Genomic DNA, 23,904 nt, shown 5'->3' on the forward strand with positions numbered 1-23,904 from the left:
CAAAGCTGAAGTATTTTTACAGTTGTCAAAGAACTTTCATACCTATGACTTCATGTGGTCTTGGCCAAATGCACAAGAGAATCGCTGCTGTTATTTTGTAGATGGGGATATTGGGTCAAGAGTCTGTATTTCAGCCATCTCCATAACTTTTCCAGTTCTTACTCTCTTTTAGAGCAGGCTACAGGGCATTTAAAAAATATACTTATTATTATCCCATTTCATTGAGACGAGAACCCAAGAATCCACAGAGAGGTTAAGTGAGTTGCATGGAGTAGCACAACCACGCAGTAACTGAGAGGCTCCCAGATGGAAATTCTTTAATCCCACCCATCAGTTCCTAAAGTGGGATCCTTAGAACCCCAATCCCAAAAGATGCTCCAGGGAAAAGAGCTCTCCTACACTTCAGAAACTATTGTAGTATCTACAATAAACTTGAAAATAGTAAAGACAATGAAGAGTGTGATATTGGAGGATGCTTGGTTTGATCTACACATTTAATACTTGCAACGCCCTAAGTGGAAACCTGCCTTCCAGAATTTGTGAGTTGGGATCTGCAAAAAATAAACACACACACACACACACACACACACACACACACACACAAATACTCATCAACTCCCTCACTCCAACAGTGGTGTCTACTGTCTTTTTGACTGGTCAACACCAGAAGTTTTGCTAATTAGCATAATGGATGTTAGAAGTGGTTCTTCTTGCTGAACAAGGGGGTGTCCAAGAATACGGCTAGAAACAGAATAGCCAGAAATGCTGTAGACATTCTGATCCCTTTCAGGATTAGGGAGTAAGACTCCCGCAGACCCAAAGCACCTCCACCTGGCAAAATGGCGGCCTTGCAGGCTTAGGATTCCCCACTGGTCCTCTTTCTTTCTAGCTGGGAGACTCTCCCATCTCCCACTAGAACCTTAGCTCAGTCTTGCTGCTAGGATGCTGTCCTGTGTGTCTCAGTAAAATCTGTACTACGCAAAGCCATCAGAGCATCTGAACGTATCAGGAGCTCATCACTTGGGCCACATCACTGTTTCTGCCCCTGATGGCGAGGTACTGTTAGCAGGTGCCTGAAAATTTGATGCAACTGCATTGTAAGCAACTACCCAATGGCCACGTGTGACAGCCAGGAGAACTGCCTTCACCTACCTTTAGTCACTGAAGGCTACTGATGCCAGCCAAACTGGTGTAAGTCCAGATACAACAAAAATTCTGCATCTTGTGGCCTCCTCTAGACTATTACATCATGTTTACTCTGCTGGGCTCCAAGAAGTTCACAAAGACACTCGTTTGACTCTCCATTTACCAACGATTCACTTAAGGACAAAACTCCCCCGTCCCCGCCCACCCCTCCGCCTACTCCCCCCCCCCCACCTGAACTGGCACCCCCTGGAATGCACTTGAGGAAATCCTGGTCTACCCTGTCTGACCCCTTCACTATTAACTGACATTTCCTCCAGGCAAGGAGAGGACCAGAATTAGACACTGGGCTTTTATGACTTCAAGAGCGGACTTCTTCCCATTGTTCTCTGCTCTTTTCTTCCTTCTCTGAGTAAATCACAGGATCATCAGAAACCCTATTGAAGCCTCTCTAGGACCGCACTGTGATCTCTATCTTCAAAGCCATCCTGCAAGGCCTCTGGCTCACAATTTGCATGACAGCTGAAGGAAAGTAAATTTGGGGGCTGGCTTCCTTTGATAACCAAACGCGTCTCTTTCTTTCTTTGTTAGGAAGGTACAACTTTAAAAGGAATTCAGTGATGAGGAAAATAATTCTACAGTATTTAGCGCGGTGCAGTCACCGTGACATTTGCTCAAAATAGGAACTGCGCCCAGTGTCTTCAATAGAGGTCAATTATTGAATGACTGGACTGGAGGGTTTCAGAGGCGAGCAACAGTTCTGGGCGGGAGCCCCACGTGGAAGCAGGAAAGAGGCAGAAAAGACACCTGAAGCATAATCCTCTGTCCTGCTCACCCTGCCCTTTCTTCCAGGGGCATCTTCGGCACAGGACCGGCCACAGCATTTGTGAGACCAAGTGCAAAACAAAAACGCACTTGTTCAAAAAGCAGGAAAGACCTGCCACTTAAGGAACTGAAATGTAAAGTGTTTTCCTTTCTTCCTTCCTCGCTCTCAACCTGTCACTGTGTTTGTCACTTGCTATTAGTGTGATCGTAGGAAAAATTAACATTCTGAGTAGCAGGGGTTTTACTGGTCCCCTTCCTATTGTGCCGTCTCCATCTTAAACGTTAATATAAGAACGTTTAATTCACATGCTGAATCACCAAAATCGCAAGGCTCCCATTTTGTGGCTCCAACGGGCTCATCTACTTTGTTCTTGCCCCGAACAGGGGAAACACTGCACAAAGTGAACACGGTGATTTTTATTTCATTTTATGATCACATCTTATGCATGTACCTTCTAGCAACAATGCCATAGCTTAGGTTTAATGATGGATAAGGAAGGACTGAAGGCAAAAGCCACTATGGGTTGCCCTATCTTTCCTTTTCCTTCTAGGTCACGTAGGAAAGCAGCAGGAGTGAGAAATACGACGTACCTTCTTTGGTTGTCCATGTTTCTTAGAATAACATTGTTTTCTTTCCGCGTTTGAAGCAAGTTCAGGTTCAGAGGGAAAGGCTCCCTGGTTCACAGGGAAAGGGCCCTGCTTACTCGGTGATGGATGTAACACACTTATCTTGAACTTGCTCTGGGTCTCACTGAACTCCCACACATCGGGGGGCCTCTGGAATTGTGTGTTCATGGGGCATCATGAGTGCTACTCACACACAAGGCATCGAGGGCCAGCGAGTGGACACTCATACCTCAGCTACCTTCCCTGCCGACAGACATGCTCCACTGTCCCACTGGACTTTACTTACAAACACACGTTCAAAGATTAAAAAAAAGGACAAGGATATCAAGATGGCTACAGTAAAGCAATAAACCGAGTACAGGGCCCTTCGGAGCACGGATCCCTCTGTGACTGCGTGGGTTGTACCCGTAAAACCGTCCTGCTGTGGGTGCTAAATACAGACCTGGGGGCTTACACCCTAGAGCCTACATCTGGGGCTGCGGCCAAGGCAGAGACAGAATATGGGACAGAGGGTCTCACATTTTCTCTGTCCACAGTGCTCTTAAGATCTCAGGAATTTCTTCCTAGCGCTCTTAGACCAAAAGAAATACTCAGCGGTTCCATTTATCAAGTTGCTAGGTTCATCCGAAGAATTTCAGTATTTATGTCCTGACAACTTAGTAGCCATTTAAAAAAATACACCGAAATCAAAAGAAAAAAAAATATTTGTATTTTATTCTTAACTACTCACAATTCCTTGCTAAGGGGATGTGTGTGTCTGCCAGGCCCTCGGGAATAAGACTGGATTCCCACCCCCACCCTCACGTCCTTGTCCACATGGATTTTCACGAAGTGCTTCTGCTTTTTTATCAGAGCAGCTACCCAAAACCCAGCTTCACAACAATGGCGTCACAGAAGTGAATTTGTTGTGATCTGATGTTGAAATCGAACAGCCTCTGGCCAGGAGTCATTCCCGTGGGTCCAATACATGCGGAGTATCACCTTCTCCTGCACAAACTTGATCTATCCCACAGCACCTCTGTGAGTTCCCTGTGGCACCCCACGGCACCTTGGCACAGAGAGTGAAAAACACAAGCAGAAGAATGTGGGCGCTAGAGCTAGACTGTTCTGGAGACCAGTCGCTCCAAGTCTCAGCGCTTTAGGCCCTACGTCATAAAATGAGGCGGAGGCTAGCCACCTCACAGGCACGATGTAAGGATTATGTTCAGTGCACAGGAGTTCCAGAAACGTTAGGGCTTACCTCTCTATAAGAGAGGTAGCTTAGGTTTAATGATGGATAAGGTAGGACTGAAGGCAAAAGTCACTATGGGTTGCCCTACGTTTCCTTTCCCTTCTAGGTCATATAGGAAATCAACATGAGAAATAATACAGTGCACTTCTTTGGTTGTCTGTGTTTTAGAATAATATTGCCTGCTTTCTGCATTTGAAGCAAGTTCAAATATTAGGGCCAACCTCTCTGTAGGAAAGAGGTTACTCATCCGAGGTAGAACCCAGATCACGTACACCATGATTTAACGATGCACCTGCTGTGGTCTCACTTTCCATTTCTTTATTTACAAAGTGAGTATTTATTGAGTACGCACGAAATTCACTAGGAATTTTGTTTGGTGCTGAGGGTACAAAGCTAAGCCCGAGAGACGGAACATTTTCTCTCAGGGAACTTGAGAAGCATGGAAAAGGCAGACAATTTACTAACCACATGGAAATGTTCATGCACAGCACCCATTAATGTTTAGAATGGGGCTTCCTAAAAGCTTATGACTGGTGACTTTGTCCGGTCTGGGGGTCTCAGGAAGGAACTTCGACAGGCTGGTGTTTAAGTTGAAGTCTGAAGGGTCAGTTTTGCAAGAGTAGAGGAAGGTAAGATTTTTCTGGGCCAAAGGGACAGACAGCAGAAACAACGACCTCTGCGGCGAGAGGGCCCAGGTCCTGCTGAGCGTCCCGTTCACGGAGAACATTGATTTCACAGGTAACACAGAAGATGGGAGACACATGCAGTAGCGGGGAACCTAAGCCATAAGCTGGTTGAGGGCACAGGTCATACAGCACAGGACCCGACAAGCCTTTCCCGCAGAGGGCGTATGGCCCTGCCACAACCACTCAGCTCTCTGGGTGTCATGCAAAAGCAGCCACGGCTAATGTATAAAGAAATGGGCACGGCTCTGTGCCAATAAAGCTTTATTTACAAAAGCAGGAAGGAGGTCGACTCTGGCCAGATGCAGACCCTTTCTAGAGAGGGCTCCCGTGTGTGCTGCGTTGGTGGTGCTTACAGAGGGTAACTACCTACCGAAAAAACAAACAATCAAAGCCGATTCTTCGCCTCTTGGGGTTTCCAGGGTAAACAAGCAACGAACACAACACGTAAGCAACCTAGAGCCATACAGAGGCGCCCTCGTGGTCTGGCAAAACTCAGAGCAAAAAATACCAGTCTTTGCCCACCTCCAACATCTTAAATCCCCCCCAAGAAACTCCTGCCCTTCAGCGGAGGGAAATGCAACGGTACCAAAGGCCAAGGAAGAGACGGTTGCTCAACAGTAAGGATGAGAGGACGCTGGGGCAGGCGGGGCGGCGGGAGGCCAGACGGCTGGTGGCTCGGTGCTGATTCATTAACAACACCAGCTGGACTCTGGCTCCGTCCTCGCCCTGCGCGACTTCTGCAGACTGTGCTCTGCTTTCACAAGTAGCTCCTGGCTGGCGGTTTCCTATTAAAAAAAGAGCAGCACAGGAGACCCTGGGACTTCAGGCATCTTACAGAAACAAAGAAGGTCAAACTGAGTCCCTTCCTAGTCGTCATGGCAACAAAGAAACTATCGCAGAGGCACCGAAGCGGCCACGCAGGAGCTCACTTCCAAGCCACAATCACGACACATGTCCCCTTCCTGTGTGCAACCCACGTGCAGAATCGCCCTCCTACCTGTGTGCCCGAATCCCTGCATCTCCCGGCGTCCCGACTCCTCCTCCTGACTTCCTGGGGGTGTCTTGGTTAAGAACACTTTGCTGATGGCCGCCAGGTGCCAAATCTCACCTGATGGGAACTCTCTGTTTCTATCTCCGCGGGGGTGGGGGAAGGGGGCGGGGGGATTTTAAAGAATTTAAATTTTAAAGAATTCCATCCTTAAAATGGAATTTTATTCCGCCTGCATCGGAATTACCTAGAGGTGCTGATTGAAAATGCACAATCGTGGGCTCCGCCCCAGACCTACAGAATGATCATCTTCCGCCAACATTTGATAACTACAAGTTCAGTGGGTAGAATGCACGTGGCATCATCCTATTCAGCACAGCTGTAGGCAAATGCTTAGCGCGGGTCCTGCCTTGGCTGAGTCAAATCATCACAGATTGAGCCAACGAGCTCACTCTGAACTCAGCCAACTGTTGACTTTCGTCAGAAGATGGGCAGTCTTACCTCCGATGTTTAAACAAAAGAACTCAAGACCTTAACACGAATGGAAAGGATTGAGTTTGCTGGAAATCTGAAAATGGGTGTATTTTTCCTGGGACCACAGGGAAGAAGAGACTGTTAGTACAGTTGACCCTTGCACAACACAGGAGGAAGGGAGACTGACCCCCACTCAGTTGAAAATCTGAGTATAAATTTTGGCTCCCCCAAAACTTAACGCCTAACAGCCTACTGTTGACTAGAAGTCTTACCAATAACATAGTCAATTAACCCATACTTTGTGTGAGAAAATACACGGTATTCTTACAATAAAGCAAGGTAATAAAGCAAGAAATGTTAAGAAAATTGTAAGAGAAAATACATTTACAGTGCTGTACTGGATTTATATTAAAGAATCCACATATAAGTGGACCCGCATGGTTCAAATCTATGTTGTCCAAGGGTTAGTAGTAGTCTATACAGTATTCCCCCCTCAAAGTTAAGACTGTCCCCAAATGGAATTATAAAATGTCACTGTATGCAAATCTACACTGTCTTTGGCTTCGTTCTGTTTGCTGAGCTACCAGTGAAATATTTTGAGCTCATCAGACCAGGTACACTGCTCTGGTTTCATTCACGCTATTTCCAGTAACTACAACACACAGCCTGGCACGCCCAGGACGGTTTTGAATAAACACTTGGTAAATGAATGAATGGATTTCAGAAACCCAGGCTTAGTCTAGCAAGCATTCGAATAACTACTACATTATTCTGCCTCAATCTGAGTAAAAGATCTTTGTAGCACTAGCCCCCCGCATGCAAAGGGGAATATGCAATTTACTCTCTGATCCCCCCCCAACACCTCCCACCCCAAAAATGTTGTTTTTCTTAGTATGTAATTAAAGCAGAAAGCAACAACTGTGTCTATGAAGAATTCTGTGGCTTCATCTCCAGATTTAGTTCATGTCCAATGTTGGCAAGAGTGCTTTAGAATATAGTTTCAATCATGTACAAATCCACCACCGTTTTGAAAAAGCTCCCGGTATGTTCACCACCTGGGTTAGAGATTAGGCAAAGAAAAATCATTTCAAATAATTACTTCCCTTATTAAGGCCTGAGATTAAAGTGTTTAAATCTCTCATGTTCTGTTCTAAACTTGAAACTAATAAGAGGGAGTATTTGAGGTTCATAGGACCCGGAGTAAGGGTTGGTAACCACAGTGTGGGCGAATCCAGCCTGCTGTTTGTTTGGCTTTTGTAAATAAAGTTTTATTGGCACACAGCCATGCCTATCTGCTTAGGTATTATCTGTGGTTGCTTTCGCAATACAGCAAAAACAGAGACCATATGCCTAAAATATTTATATTCTGGCCCAGTAGGGGTGCCTGGGTGGCTCAGTCGGTTAAAGCTCCAACTTCAGCTCAGGTCATGATCTCACAGTTCATGAGTTCGAGCCCCGCATCGGGCTCTGTGCTGACAGCTCGGAGCCTGGAGCCTGTTTCGGATTCTGTGTCTCCCTCTGTCTCTCTCTCTGCCCCTCCCTGGTTCTGTCTCTCGCAAAAATAAACAAACACTAAGGAAAAAAAAAAATTATCTTCTGGCCCTTTAAAGAAAAGTGTGCAGGGGCGCCTGGGTGGCGCAGTCGGTTAAGCGTCCGACTTCAGCCAGGTCACGATCTCGCGGTCCGTGAGTTCGAGCCCCGCGTCAGGCTCTGGGCTGATGGCTCAGAGCCTGGAGCCTGTTTCTGATTCTGTGTCTCCCTCTCTCTCTGCCCCTCCCCCGTTCATGCTCTGTCTCTCTCTGTCCCAAAAATAAATAAACGTTGAAAAAAAAAAATTAAAAAAAAAAAAAAAAGAAAAGTGTGCAGCATGTGTTAGGGATTGATACAGCTGGCTCAGGAATCACAATATCTGGGTTCCAATGCGAGTCGACCATTTAGTGGCTATTAAAGTAATTAAACAAGGAGGGCACTAGGGCCCTGGTAGCCTCCGCAAGCAAACCAAAACATAAGCAAACCAAATGTAAGCCAGAGTCAATGCATGGGACTCCGAGGAAATGAAATGTTTAAGAACAGCCAATCACAAGCAGCTTTCTCAAATAAAACAACCACTTACGCTACAATCAGATCATTTCCTTGCTTTGCTTCCACATCTTGTCTATAAAAACCTCTTGCCAGGTCCTGTGTCTGGAGCACCTCTAACCACCTTTGGGTTGGTGCCACCCGATTCCAACAAATTTTGCTCAAATAAACTTGAAAAGATTTTTTGTTCTGTTTTGCAAATAAACTTGAAAATTTTAACACGCCTCTTCACCTCCTAGCAAAGCTAAGAGATCTTGGGCATATTATTTAGATGACTCAGGCTCCTTAAGACTCAGTTTCCCCATCTATAAAATGGGGACAAAAATTATACTTACCTCATGGACCTGTTGTGGAGATTAAATAAGAGAATACAAGTAAAGCACTTAGAATAATAGTGCTTGACAATAAATAAGCATTAGGATAACCTAACAGAACTCTCTCTCTCTCTCTTTTTTTTTTTTTTGTCAATATATTTCATTTTCCAAAAGTCCTAGGGGCTCCTGGCTGGCTCAGTCAGTTGAATGTTCGTCTCTCGATTTTGGCTCACGTCATGGTCCCAGGGTCGTGGGATCGAGTCCCACTTGGGGGGCTCCACGCTGAGTGTGGAGCCTATTTAAGATTCTCTCTCTCCCTCTGCCCCTCTCTCCACTTGCACTCTTTCTCTAAAAAAAGAAAAACAAATTAAGTCCTAAAGGAGGTTCTGATTTTTAGTTGACTACATTCAGCAACATTTCTTTACACACTCATTAGCTTTAGATGTGCTCCAGGAACTCTGACTTCATTAAAATTATAATTATTTAACTCTGTTCCTTTTATCTCCTTCTTCCACTTAAGCCCCCATGTTGGCAGCCGAGACCTTGGGAACCAGGGAGAACTTCTTACGAGACAGTTTTGGGAGAAAAGGAAAATAAAACAAAAGCCAGCTAGAGTAAGGACAACAAACGGTGAGGGAATGCTCAAATGTGTGTGGCGAACCAAATTTTAAAAAGATGAATATGAATCTACCTGGGAGAAGGCAGATGAGCTAACGTAATGGGAAAAGCAGCCACACACAACACAGAACACACACGCACCCCAACAAAGCACGAAGTCACTTACGTGTCCCTAACCCACTAATTAATCCTCGGCTGAATTGAACCCTCCTCCCCCTCCCAGTGTTTCCCCACCTCTGAGACAAACACATCCTAACCAGCAGTGTCCTTGGAGATCCCAACTAACTCAGATCCAACTGGGAATCTAGCTCGGCAAACTTGCATTTTAGCAGGGCCTTTGGGGTTTCACTGGTCAATCTCCCATTTTGGGAAATTATGCACGTTTCGGAGGAAGCACAAATGAAAGTGAATCTTTTTCTGGCCCTTGCTTGGTGTTGAGTAAAATTCACATCTTTCCCTAGAAAATACAGGATAGGATTTTCCAGGGAAAATAATAATTTTAGCAGGGCCTACCTCAGTACCTGGCACTGAGAAAGTACACAATCGATAATAACTTGCCTCCCCTCGTAGAAAGAATCCTATCCCCAGGATAGGAGTTTATTCAACCACCCAGTCAATCATCACATATTTTTCAAGCATGAGCTATGTGTAAGGCACAGTTCTGTGCCTGGGAAACAGGATTGCCAGATTTAGCACAGAAAAATTCGGACCATCCCAACAAATTTCAGTCTAAGATATGCAATGAGCCATTTTTAGTGTAATGACATCTCATGCAATGTTTTGGATATACTTACACTAAAAGAACAGTCATTGTGTATCAAACTTAATCGATGCCCTACACTCTATCAGGGAACACTACTGACCACAGAGTGGTGACCCAGATACACAGAACCCCACTTCCCATGCAGTCATAGCCATTCCAGCCTCGGGAGCTCCCGGGATTTAATTCCCACCTGGAAGCTCCCAGGGGGAAAGCCTGGGGACTAGAATGACCGTCTCTTCAGAGGCACATGGCCCACTGGGGACCCATTTAGCAGATGTCACTCTGTGTTACAACTGCAACTTTATTTCCTTGTCATACTCCTATGCACTGGAAGTCCTTGGTGACAGGGCCCACATATCTCTTTATCCCTGTACCCCTGGATTCTATCTAGCCCAGCATCTGGAACTGGAAGATGCTCAGTGCAGACCAGCTTCGTGAATGAGTGGCCAAACGTGTAAACGGTTGCACAGACGTCAAATGCAATGCCAGGCCACGCTCATGGCTCGTAAGGAAGATATTCACATACCTTCATAAACACTGGAAACATAAGAGAAAACCAAGTAGCCAGAATCCAAAGAACATAGGGGGTGAAGAATGTTCTTTTATTTTAAAATGTTTTATGAAGGTACTCCAAATAAAACAAAGGCTTTTAGAAAACGGAGGTGGGTGATTGGAGGAAGATCACGCGAGAGCAACATTATAACCCCGTAGAGAATCCTAAAGGGCCCTTTGAAGGTATTTCTTAACCTCACAGGTAGGAGTCAGGTCAAAGCGCTGATTTCACGTATCGGTAATATAATAAAAAATAACTTCCAGTAGTTAACCGGAGCCGTAGCATTAATAAGTGAGGAATACAGTATCAGCAAATAACAAATAATGAAGAGCCATTTTATTGTCAGTACTGACTGTCATACAACTGAAACACTCAGAAGGGAAATCACAAGAATCCACAAAAGGATAGATTCAGAGGAAGTGGAAGGGACACAGTATCTACGATAGAAAATCATTTTGCGGCATTGACTCCTTTCTGTCCAGCTGTAAAAGGGGGAACGAGAAGTCGAAATCTATAGAGCATGTTTCAATCACGCTAAGATTTTTTAAAAAAAGAAAAAAAAAGAAAGAAAAAGACAAATATTGCATTGCCGTTTCCCAATGACCACACGATCAGCCGGGGACTTTCAGATTCTTTCCTTCGTGGTCTCCCTCGCTGTCATCTTGCCGCCTCGAGGATCTGCGGTGGCTGACACATCCCAGGTGCGTCCCACAACCACTCTGGGCAGCTCGTGTCAGTGCTCAGATCGGTAGGCAGGAAAAGTCTCTGTTCGATGAAGCTTCAGAGGGCTGGCAACATCTTTTCCAAAAAAAAAAAAAAAAGAATTTAAAAACGGCAGTTACATTTCAAGAAAGCCCCCGATCAAATTAGCTAGCGACAAGTTTCTATATAACAGAAGCAAGTGATATGCAACACAGGACTTTTTTCTCCAGAGGCCACTCACAGTGATATGCAAATAAGAGTCAGGAGAGACTTCATGATTACCATATCATTTGCATGTGGTCTTTGCACTGAGCTGTGATCAGACCGCTAGCAGTGACATTCCTCCTTAATCTTTAAAATTTTTCATCAACCCCTATATTCGGGGTATTTAAAGGAAATGAGAAGAATCATAGGACTAGGAAATCTTTTGTGTAGGTATTCTTTGGAAACCTGATCAGAAATAAGGCAATATTATATTTATACTTAGGAAATTTTTTTATCAGGAGGACTCCCTAAAATCCACACAGGCTTTATTATTTCAGGTGTAGGTTCCAAACCAAGAAAAGTGAAGAAGTCAGGAAGGCAGCTCCAAGGGCCACTGTCAGCAGCCTTTGTGACCTACGACAGGGGCTGGCCAACTTTCTCTATAAAGGGCCAGATACTAGATATTTCAGATTTTGCAGACCGTATGGTCTCACTGCGGCTACTCAACAAAAGCGACCCGGTGAATACGTGACAAATGGGCACGGATGTCCAGCAAAACTTCGTTAACGACAACAGACAGCAGACCTGGTGGTTTGGCCTGCAGGCCACCCATCTGCCAGTCCCCTTGGACGGGGCGCTTGATTTTATACAAACAAGAGGTTTCACTGCCATCTGCTGGCTAGAGGTTTTACCACAAGCTGCGAAATTCACGCTGCTGGCTATGGAGCAGCTCTGAGCAGGAGCAGAGCCCGGGTCCAGCCCGGGTCCAGCCCGGGTCACACAGCAACAGGGCTGGGGCTACATGGAGCACCCATGCCCCGCTGGAGAGGGAGACGCAGAACCCGAAGCGGGCTCCAGGCTCCAAGCTGTCAGCACAGAGCCCGACACGGGGCTCGAACTCACCAACCGCGAGATCCTGACCTGAGCTAAAGTCACACGCTTCACTGACTGAGCCATCCCGGGGCCCCTAAAACAATGCTGTTTTCAAATACTGTGCCAAGCAAAAAGGTTTATGTGGCACATGGCTGAGTGTGCCCTCCAGCGCATTGTCACAATGGCCCCGACCTCCGTCAGACCTAGTCAGAACCTTTCGGACATAAGTCATGGACTCAGATATTTGCAAGCCTCAAATCAGGACCGTAAGGAAATCTATAGTCATACAGTCACTGGTGCACAACAGCAGTGGTTATTATCAGAGCAGCTTGAATATTAAAGCATCCCAAATCCCAAGAGATCGTTTCTTCCAACCTCTTGACCATTTTGAACACAGATTCTATTTTCTTTCCAATACACACGTGTGCGCACGCTGTCACATAGAGAAACTGTGCTGACGAGTTTGGATACTACGGGCTCACCTCGCTGGCTCAGTCGGTGGAATATCGGACTCTTGATCTCAGGGTCATGAGTTCAAGCCCCATGTCGGGTGCAGAGATTACTCAGTGAATTTGAGTGCGACAGGTGAACATCCTGGTACATCTTTGTCACAGTTTGATAAAAATTCCCAAGGGAAGCAGACAGTGCACAAACAGTGTCAATGCAAAACCCAAATCAAGTACAAAGCCCTTCCCGAACCTTCATCTGTGGCTCCTTAGGCTCTAAAAGTTTGAATAAAAGGACTCAGAGTGTTCACCTGGGGTCAGATTGTAGTGAAACCCCTGCAGCTTCTATCGCGCTGGCTAATTGAACGCTGGTTTGAAAGCCAGGTGGTGGAGTCACCTGTCCCACATTTTTGCAGTTCACACAAAGATCATGAGCTGGTACCGGCCTGCAGACCCCATCTGGGCCCATGTTCTCTGGCCTGCACAGGTCATAACACATTGGGAATTGACTGTCACTATTCAAATAACCTCAAAAGTTCTGTAAAGGTGCCGATTTCTCTGTTCTCCTGGAAAACTGGAAAACACACCGGGCCCATCTTCTGCCCCAGGGTCCCTGTGATTCACCAGGGACCAACCCACACCCACCTGTGCCCTGTCCCGCTGTTTGCACGTCCTCCCTGGCCCAGAGAGACATGAGAGTTCGAGACCTTCATTTATTTGTTGCCTTTTGACACGTGTTCAGATATTAATCTACCTTTTCTTAACCGATGCACATACCACGTATGTGACTACGTTAGAATTAAGATGGAAAAAAACAATGCTGACTTGCCACTTGCTCTGGGAACCTACATCCTTAAATAGGTAAATCGCATGGGCTGGAATCAATCCTCTGGAGGACCTGTTTCCATCGTATGGTATGTGCCTTGGAAACGGTCATGGCGGCAGGATTTCTTCCCCCCGGGTAAGAATATACGAGAAAAGAAAGGAGCTTTAATGCCAGTCCCTCCCTCCACTAGCCACGCGATCTTAAGCAAGTACTTGACCTCTAAGGGTCTCGGGTTCTGCGGTGACTGAAATGGAGAACACAGTCCTCCGTTTGGCTCTTGCCAAATCAAACTGCTGCCGGGAGAACCAGATGAGGCAACATGCCGGATGCCTGGTAGAGTGTGACGCAAACATTTGGTGCCAATCTGTGACTTCCTGAAATAACCGAAAGTCAAATCTGATAAATGAGTTGCATGCCTATTTTTTTTCTTGGTTTTACACAAGTGATGCTATCGTTCAAGGCAATTGCAGCAAAGGGATTCAGGAGATACTGAGTCATGGAGCCCCTCTGGAGTGAGGCTAAAGATTCTCAGGAGGGTAACTTCGAGGTGAAGGGCACCCACGGAAGCTGATTCACCGGCTGTCTCCTACCGCCCCTTAGGCACCAGCCATGCCGCTTCCATTTTGGTCTCTGCCCCGGCTCATTTCTGTCTCAGGACCTTTGCACTTGCTGAACTCCCTATGGAGAATCTTTTCCCGGGACTGCAGAATGGCTGCTTTTCCTCAGACTGCAGGTCTCGAGGTAATGCTATAGGCCCCTGTGACAGATGCCCTACCTAAAGAAGCCCCTCTTGTCTTCTGATCGTTCCCAGACCAGTAACCCTGCTTCACCGCTCTCCATGACACATAACATTTCTTTTCAATGTGACCAAATCTGATATTAAATACATTTGTGTAATTATTGCCCGTGACTCTGTTAGGCTTTCGGCTTTCGGAGGGCAGAAGCATGCCTGTCTAGCAGCCTGTGTGTCCCCGTCACCTAGCACAGTGCTTGGCATAGAGCCGAGGCTCCAAGAACACTTACCGACTGAACGAGAGAGTGAGTGGGTGAATGAATAGAGAAACAAAGACCTCACTTACCAGTTGGGTGACCTTGGACCCCACTACTAACCCTTCAAATTCTTAGTTGCTTAGTTGCAGACGAGAATAATACACTCTCGCATGGCTGTTTTAAGGACTGAGATCGTGTATGATAAGAACTCAGTGCAAAGCCTTCAATACAGCAGGCCTTCAAGAAAGGGTATCTTCATAAAAAAAATACTCATTCAGTATGTCGCGTCTGCCTTGTGAGGAACAAATCTAGCACTTGACCGGTGGTATGTTAATGTTCGCTTACATAAAAAAGGAGAGAAGAGGTTTCACGTTCAAATAAGTTTGCTGAGCCCTGGTTTCAACAAGATTAAACAGACTCTTCGTGGCAGGACATCTCAAAATCTTGAAAATAGTGACTGGCATTCTTAATCTCTAAAAAAGGAGAACGTCCCTGAACATGTAGCATTTTCCCCAAACTTACTGCACCACAGCACTAGTTTGGGAAAGGGCCATCTCCACCCGGGTGAGCACTCCGCAGACCACAATTGGGAAAACACCACTCTGTGGTTCTGTTATGCGACGCGCTCCTGAAAGAATCCTGCGCACCCAGCGTTCAACTTGCTGAACGCTTCTCTTTCTTAAATTTCTTCCAGTGTTCATGATAAACCTCTTTTACGTGATTTTGTATATGCTCAACCCTAGAAGGGAAATTCTATGTGAAAATTAGAAATGGGGCAGGAGAAGCAGTGATAGTGGATTAAATATGGCTTCATACGCCCAGCATGGGTCAAAGTCAGCACCTCTTCCCCACCTAAGACAGCAAGGATAAGAGAACAATTCCAAAACCAACCAGCAGGTGGCTCTGTAGGACTAAATTCGGAGAGGAAATGGCAAATTCTCCAACCTGACGGGCAAATTCTCCCATAAGGGTCTAGGTGCTTTCCAAGACTGACCTCCAGACCACAGGAAAAGTCATCCTGACATATGTCCAGGCAAATGAGCCAGCCAGAGGAATCACAGCTCATAAGAACCATCAAAACAAGAAGAAATGATGTGCCATGTAACCTCAGGCAACAGGGTAATGGTGTCATGATTTTTTTCCCCAGTTTCAGCTTTAATCCAGGGGTGGGAGAAAGGGAAGGAGGAAGATGGGAGGAAGAGGTGAAACGACAGATGAACTCATCCTACTTTTCACGTAACTGACCACCTTGGAGAAGTAAGATCAATTTTAGGCAGTCTGAGAGAAAAAACAATTTAAGGTAACACATTACTGGTAAACTGAGTCCCACACTACACACAGACCATATGTTGGTACTGTATCTCAGAGAGTAGTGGTGACTCAAAGATAAAATAGACACATCGACACAGAACCCGCAGGCGAAGAAATCTCTCAGTGAACATTGGTACAAACGAAGTATCAAAACAAAACACTTGTAACGGAAGTATGTGAAAGCAAACAGGCTGCTCGAGTAACTGTTACAAAAACACAAAGCCAAAAAACCCCAAATAATTCTGAAGCAGTTGCAATGCCACTTTCACCCACACAGATAGTAAGATAGCAGGATATTTCACCAAGTACGCCACACAGGAAAACTGCAAGAACTCAAACGGAAATGTGTGTGTTCAGTGAAGATCATACTATGTAACAAAAAGCGGGCAACGGAAGTTTTAACTATCATCTTCAAAACCCTACAGGTTGTCAATACAAAGCTGGATAATCCGCTCTGTGTGCAGAAAATCTGCGGTGTTCATTCTCATGACTGGCATCAATTTCATTAGAAGCCACGTCATCACTATGTTCAAATTGCTGTTTTGTAACTACGATTCCTGGGTTCCCTTGAAAAATCTATACCAAGAAATTTGAACCTAATTTTACAGTAATACCTCATTACTTTTGAGTGATGGAGGATGGGGATAATGAATAATAAACCTAATAATACAGGGAATAAACCCAAGTTTAATTGCGACGAGTTGTTGGATTTGCGGCATGCTGGTTTTGATACAAAATAACGGGAACTTCTCAAAGAATGCAAACTTCTTTCTTTGCTGTGATGCCTTGTATTGTTCTGCTCCGTTTCCAGAGGTAACATTATCACTATTATCTATTATTTTGGAATTAGTGGATTACTCGTCTTTGACAATCATCCCAGACCCATGAGCGGAGCATGGCCCTCCAACCATAATACGGGCTTTTTGCACGCAAGTAAATTTGCAAATTTTGTTGCCGTTGAAAAAAAATGTGTCTGTATCCTGTAAATAAAGCCATTTTCTTCATAGCAACCAGATGCAGACATTGTCGGAATACTCGTGTATACTCTAAGAGCATACTAACAGTGGGTAACAGCATCTACAACATCCTCTTTTAACCTAAAAAGATGTTTTAAAGTATTATTACACAATCAGGGTCCTGATAAGACCCTTGGGCTTTATCCTTTCTGATGAATGACTATTCATTTTGGTCAAGGATAGTTAGATTAGTTATAGATAGAAAGGTGAGTATGTTCTGTGTCCCGAGGATTCTTAAGCTCTGGGATGTCCGCTAATAAATACTAAAACTTCCAACACATCCCAAGTGTTCAGGACGTCCTCACTCTCAGCGCATCTTTGCAAACACACTAATCTAGGGAAACCCCGAGATACATCAACTTTGATGCAAACTGACTTCTCAAATTACCACACTGTATCGCAAGAACTAAGATCACCTCCCAATTTCCTCCCTATGAAGCCTACATCACTTTGGTTCTCAACTCTATTTTACGTTCCAGGCACATAGAATCTAAAAAGACATACTTTTTTGGGTAAAGATCCTCCTGGCAAGGGTAGGGAAAGTCAAGTTCCAAAGCAATTCAATAGCTCTGTGTACATGTACGTTATGCATACTTGTTTCAAACTTTCAATAATTGCTATTTATCTATCGTATTTTAAAAATACATATAGCCAGTTGCTATAATAGTATGAAGGCAGTAAAATACAGTTTTCTTTACAAAAATAATTTAAGTAGAAGAGATGGCACAAAATTGAGCGATAGTATAAGAGGTGTGATAGGAGAAAAATGCTCATGACGTAATTCCAATATTGCAGAAATTTCTGAACATGATATGGGAACAATGGTCTTTCTGACAACCTGATCTAACCCAACCCTCTCTCTGTGGGTATGTTCTGGAAAGTAAGCACAGTGACGGGGCAGTCACTCACATAGGCACTCGGGATATGGCCACTGAGAAGGGCTAAAAGGAAGGCTGAGTGATGACGAAACAGCGCCATTTACGGCCGAGGCCACTGTTTTCTGTGGTCATTCATTCGTCCTTACATTCATTTATTCAGCCCATTTCTGCACACGAACTAGGTGCCGTCGAGCACACGCCCTTCAATGTTCTGGGATCTTCCAGCTCATCATGGAAAGTTCTTCAGCAGGGACCCCTCCACATAGACCTATTTACTTTTTAGAAGTATGCAGGGGCACCTGGGTGGCTCAGTCGTTAAGCGTCTGACTTCAGCTTAGGTCATGATCCCATGGTTCATGGGTTCGACCCTGTGTCGGGCTCTCTGCTGTCTGCACAGAGTCTCTTTGTTTCCTCTGCCTCCTCCTCTTTCTGCCCCTCCCCTACTGGTCCTCTCTCTCTCTCTCTCTCTCTCTCAAAGTAAATAAAATAAACCTAAAAAGCTCCATATGCACCAGGTATTCTTATATACTATAAAACATAAAAACTACATTTGAAAAGATAAGAAATGTCTGATTTTTTTCCCCCTAATTGCTCCCATTGTCCCCTCCCTGGATTATTCTGTATCCTGCTTCTAAGACCACTTTCCGGAAGACAGGATGTGTTGAGATGTGCTGAGAGTGCCGGCAGAACTAGAACCCAGGACCCGGACCCCGGTGCGTCCCTTTCCAGCAGCACATGGTTGCAAAGCTCGGGCCCTCATGAGAGTCGCCTGGAGGGCTTGATGACACACAGACGGCTGGGCCCTGACCTCACGGCTCCCGATTCTGCAGGTCCCGGGGGCAGCCTGCAAATCTGCACGCTAGCAAGCTCCTGAGGGATGCTGACGCCGTTCGCACTAAGCGCCCTAGACCACCTCTCGCAGCGTGGACGCCAGTCCTCTTGCCCACACGGACCTCTGGGGTCGAGAGCCCAAGACTCTGCGCGGTGACAGAGTACGCGCCCGGCAGCGAGGCCTCGACGGGGGCCCCGGCTCGGGCAGGAAGCGGGCAGCCGGCCCGGCCGAGCCCCCTGCGCAGAGGCCAGATGCACCGCCTGCCCCGGGCCCCGCGCTTACCTTGCAGGCGGCAGAGCTGCCCCGCGCTGTGCTGACGCGTGATGTGCTGCCAGTAGGCGCTGCGGGGCAGAGGCGCCATGGTGCTCAGCGAGGCAGCGCGCTGGCTCATCTTCATCTGGAGCTGCAGCGAAGAGAAGAAAACGGAGCGTCAGCGACCCCGGGGCTGGAAACCACCTGGCAGAGAGCCGGAGGACTAGCGGTCAGGACCATGGACAGCTGGCGGGCAAATCGGCGAGGGCTTCCCGGTGGGGGCCACGGCTACCGTTTTTGCCTACTGAACAGCATCGCTTCTTCACCCTGCTGGCAACGGTGTGTCCCTTTTCCTCTGGGGAACCTCCCTCTGCCTCAGCTCAATCCATCTAGTTACACGGTGGAGACCTCACCATTGATTCTTGGGGTGGTCTGGTGACCCAAGCCAGGACAAGAAGACACAACCCCTGGGAACATTTATCAGCACTTTTACAAAGAGAGCATCAATAGAGGTGAAGCCAAGCGTTTTTGCCTGTTTTGTTCACAGCTTTCTCCCCCAGGTCTAGAATGTTTCCTGGCAGATGGTAGGTTCACGATAATGCGTGTTGCGTTGAATGAATGGCTTCCTTGGGAGGTGGCTGAGGACAGGAGACAGGACAGAAAGAAGCCTGTCTTGGAATAACGAAGAGAGAGTGTGCCAGCCAATGAGCTGATTCAGAGGAAGACAGCCAAGAAAAGGGGGTGACCTTGGACCCCACGTGAACCTGGAAACTAACCCTGGACTTCTCAGTGATAGGAACCAATTATCTCTTCTCAGTTCAAGCTGATTTGAATTCGGTATTCTGTCCCCAGCATCAGAACAAAACGCTGTCTGCTTCCAGGCACCTGATACCTTGTTCCAGATACCAAGGGAGGAAAAGGGGAAGCCGGGGCTCTTGGTCCAGGTCCTGGGGAGTCATCAGTGGCCTGTCTGGCACACTGGGGGAACTGACCTTACAAGGGAAGTTTCAGAGAGAAGGTGGCCCAGAGGGACGGGTAGGAGTGGAGCAGGAGGACAGGTGCACGGGGACAACAAGCTGGAAGGGCAGGAGTGGGATGGGAGGCAGTCCTCAGCCACCCTCTCATCTCAGCCCAGGTCTCAATGCAATCACGCATAGTTTTATTACACATTAATAGAAGAAGTGACTATTCGAATGTTTGATTTCCTGGAGTTGCCTGGCTATCAAATAACCCACCTCAGTCTCATAAGTGTGCCCAGAAACACACAGATTTGCACAAGGGTACGCGGCAGGACACGATTTGCAAGCATGCAGAACTGGAGGCAGCTGGAGCCTCCACCACTGAAGGCTGGTTAATTGAGCTGAGACACGACGGTGTACTAGACAACTGGGAACCAGAGGAAGGGAGATCAACTCAAAGGGGAACATTTGTACATCATGTCATGAAGGAACCGGTGAGTTGCAGACCACTGTTTCCTAGCGGCATGTCATTTTAACTGCTCATATGAGAGGCAGTTATATTAAATGCCTGCCCACTGGACCTGCTCGGCACTTGCCTAGCACAAACCAGGTACAGGAAAACATGGAGGGTAGTATTATCATTATGAACTACAAGGTCCATTTAAAGACTTCAAAAAAAATGTTTAAGCTTATCTATTTAGTTTGAGAGAGAGAGACACAGACAGAGGGGGCAGAGAGAGAGGGAGAGCGAAAGCATCCCGAGCAGGCTCCGCACTCTCAGTGCACAGCCCAACGTGGGCCTTGCCCTCGCGAACTGTGAGATCATGACCTGAGCCGAAATCAAGAGTCAGATGCTTAACTGATCGAACCACTCAGGCAGCCCCTAGGGATTATTATTATTTTTTTTTTTTAAAGAAAACTCTCCACTCTGCACACCTCATCAGCATGGGACATCCAGCCCTAACATCTGTCCGTCCATTCAGTGAAGCGAAAGCAAGAGGAGGCTTCATACTCTGGAGACCAAAACTCATTGTAGTCAATGAGACTGAACGTGAGAAGAGATTATCACCACTTATTCCGAAGGTGATTTAATTTATACGTGCTGCATTCACATGCCATGGATTGAATTCTCAGTCCTATCACAATAGGACAATTACCAAAATGTGTCCCCGGGTAGAATCTGACCGCACCAGGTTTCATGGGTACGTTTTTTCCTAAACATATCCTGTTAGACCAAAAGGGCAAAGAGCCGAGAAAAAAGCTGATAGAAAAGTTCTAGAGCCAAAAGCAAGCAGAAACCTATTGATAAGTGACTGCTGGTGACATTCAACCTCATTTACATGGAATGAAAAAAAATACATAAATAAAGGGAGGAAAAGACCTGGATTTCCAAGGTACTGATTACTGGATTTTTCCTAATAAAAAGAGATCACAGTTGATATTATAAAAAATGTAATATAAAGGAAACATTTGGGAAAATTCTGTCGCTTCAAATTATTCACTACAGTACTGTGAATATACTTCTGCAGGCAGCATGATTTGACTACATTTTTAGAAAGCTTATCTAGGAACAAGAATGCAATGACACCAACATCATGTTTCATGGAGAACATTACAAAGCCTGGCTTTCTATTTCTTCCTCAACCCTCTGAAAGATTACCATGGTTTATGAAAGGGGCATTTTCATGGTCTCCGGAGAGAAAAGATGAAAAAAAAAAAGTCTTATTTAACAATGCAATTCTTCAAGGGGGAGAAGTCATTTGGCGATATGTCTATCAGGAAAGTTCCTGCCCTCATTCCTTACTGCTGCAAGGTATGCTGAGCCTTGATCTCAACACCCAGTGCAGGGGGCATGACTGGATGCTCATATGTACGGCAGGTGGAAGTGGAAAGTAGCACTACATTTTTGGAGGAGTTAAAATTGGGTCGTATCGAGTGTCTGGAGAGAATGATTGTATTCGTTTCCTTTTTTTTTCAAACTTTTATACAGTTTGATGTTTTCCTTTTACAAAAATCATAGTAGTTTCACAGTAAGAAGTAAAAAATAAAAATTATCCCGAGCCATAAAAATTTAAAGTATAGCTATTTCTTCTATAGCGTAACATGGATGTTTCTGGAAAAACCTCCCCATCTGCAAAACTGCTAGGAAAATCGGTTTATGCGAAGATCCCTCAAAACGTCCTGCCGTTTTCGAACCAGAGTCCTTGCTACTCCGAGAGGCAGCTTGGAGGCTGGAGGCCACGCAAGGGTTATTAAAGAAACACGGAAAAACATTTGGTTAGAAATGTTGTATTCAGAAGGCTGGGCTACAGAGATGGAACGCAGGCTCTACCCAAAAGGTGGACGTGGCTGGACGTGTGGCCACGTGAACAAGACATATGGCAAGGTGGGGATGCACCTCTCTGCCTGGAGCCTTTGGTGCCTCTGCTCGTTTCTTTTCTTTCTTTCTTTTCTTTTATGTTTATTTACTTTCAGAGAGAGGGAGAGAGAGAGCGCAAGAGTGCATGAGCAGGGGAGGGGGAGAGAGAGAGAATCCCAAGCAGGCTCCACACTGACAGCACAGAGCCTGATGCAGGACTCAAACCCAGGTACCGTGAGATCATGACCTGAGCCGAAATCAAGAGTCGGATGCTTAACCGACTGAGCCGCCCAGGGGCCCCCCACCTCTGCTCATTCCTTATCTTCTTACATTGTAGCTGGAAGAGGCTGTATCTGTGCAGTAGTTTATTGAGGGCTCTCCCCCTTTCCCGTTAAAGGTTACAACACCACTCCTGCTATTCTGGGCTTTCCTTGCCTAGAAAAAAAGTGTTTTTTGTACCAACACACTTTGATATTAGAATGAATCATTCTCCAGTTTATCAAATGCATCTGAGCTCACCGTGGATACAGAAATGGTGCTTTAAGAAGAACCAGATACCATATCTGACGGTCTTGTTCCCGCTTTTCCATTAAATAGGTATCCTTGAACTCTTTATTAAAAAAATTATCCAAATCATCCATTTTGCATCCTGCAACTATTAGGAAAATTTAATACAGTCGAGGAATGTCAAAGGACAGGAATATCTAGCCCAGTCTGTGTTCACAAGCCAAAACACTAAGACCCGGGCTCACACAGCAAGGTAGCAGCCAGGACCTGCTTCCCAGGACCTGAATCTCAGGACCTTCTGACAGGCGCCTATTTGTTCTTTATTCAAGTTCAAGGTTAGTTAAATTCCAACTGCCTCTTAAAACCACGGCTTGCCAAAATGGGGAACAGTCTTCACATGAGCTCATAAACGTTTGTCTGATTTTTCCAGAGCTTACGAGGTTTGGCCACCTGATCAATAAATGGAAAGTACGTTTATTCAGCTTGTCAACAAATACTTGTTGATTTTACGGCACAGTCTATAATCTCAAGGAATTTTTGTCCAAGACATTACAATAAGGGCTAAGACAGGGGCGCCTGGGTGGCGCAGTCGGTTGGGCGTCCGACTTCAGCCAGGTCACGATCTCGCGGTCCGGGAGTTCGAGCCCCGCGTCGGGCTCTGGGCTGATGGCTCGGAGCCTGGAGCCTGTTTCCGATTCTGTGTCTCCCTCTCTCTCTGCCCCTCCCCCGTTCATGCTCTGTCTCTCTCTGTCCCAAAAAAATAAATAAACGTTGAAAAAAAAATTAAAAAAAAAAAAAAACAATAAGGGCTAAGACAGAGGACGTCTGAGAAAGGAAAGAAAGGGGCATAAAAATCTGAGCAGCAGGTAGGGGTGCCTGGGTGGCTCAGTTGGTTAACTGTCTGACTTCGGCTCAGGTCATGATCTCATGGTTTGTGGGTTCGAGCCCCACGTCGGGCTCGGTGCTGACTGCTCAGAGCCTGGAGCCTGCTTCAGATTCTGTGTGTCCCTCTCTCTCTGTCCCTCCCCTGCTCATGCTCTGTCTCTCTCTCTCTCTCTCAAAAATAAATAAACATAAAAAAATTTTAGGGGCACCTGGGTGGCTCAGTCGGTCAAGCATCCGACTTTGGCTCAGGTCATGATCTCGCAGTCCGTGGGTTCGAGCCCTGCGTCGGGCTCTGTGCTGACAGCTCGGAGCCTGGAGCCTGCTTCGGATTCTGTGTGTCCCTCTCTCTCTGCCCCTCCCCCACTCGTGCTCTGTCTCTCTCTCTCTCAAATAAATAAAAATTAAAAAAAAAAAATTCTGAGCAGCGGGAGTGCCCACAGGAAGCAGCCAGAGAGGAATTCCTCGGGGAGCTACCACCCACACAATCTAATCCCCAGTAATCTCCCCCGGGTCACTGAGATTCACCGCATTCTTAGTACATCTCCCAGACTACCTCAGTCCAC

General features: G+C 46.1%; 1 protein-coding gene across 2 annotated transcripts in view; it reads right to left on the reverse strand.

Moving 5' to 3' along the window:
- Positions 1-10,894: 10,894 nt before the first annotated feature.
- The window catches only part of DOK5 (docking protein 5), a 152,841-nt gene continuing 139,831 nt past the window's right edge, over positions 10,895-23,904 (reverse strand). For both annotated transcript variants that reach the window (XM_047069327.1, XM_047069326.1), the window contains 2 exons: positions 18,662-18,782; positions 10,895-11,099 (listed from right to left, as the gene is read on the reverse strand). In XM_047069327.1, coding sequence (XP_046925283.1) covers positions 11,035-11,099; positions 18,662-18,782 — 186 coding nt within the window. In that variant the 3' untranslated portion in view covers positions 10,895-11,034. The remainder of the gene's footprint in view (positions 11,100-18,661; positions 18,783-23,904) is intronic.

Source organism: Lynx rufus, unplaced genomic scaffold, assembly GCF_022079265.1.
Source record: "Lynx rufus isolate CCGP_SWC_20201006 ecotype Redwood Valley unplaced genomic scaffold, mLynRuf1.p SCAF_8, whole genome shotgun sequence".
Classification (NCBI taxonomy): Eukaryota; Metazoa; Chordata; class Mammalia; order Carnivora; family Felidae; genus Lynx; species Lynx rufus.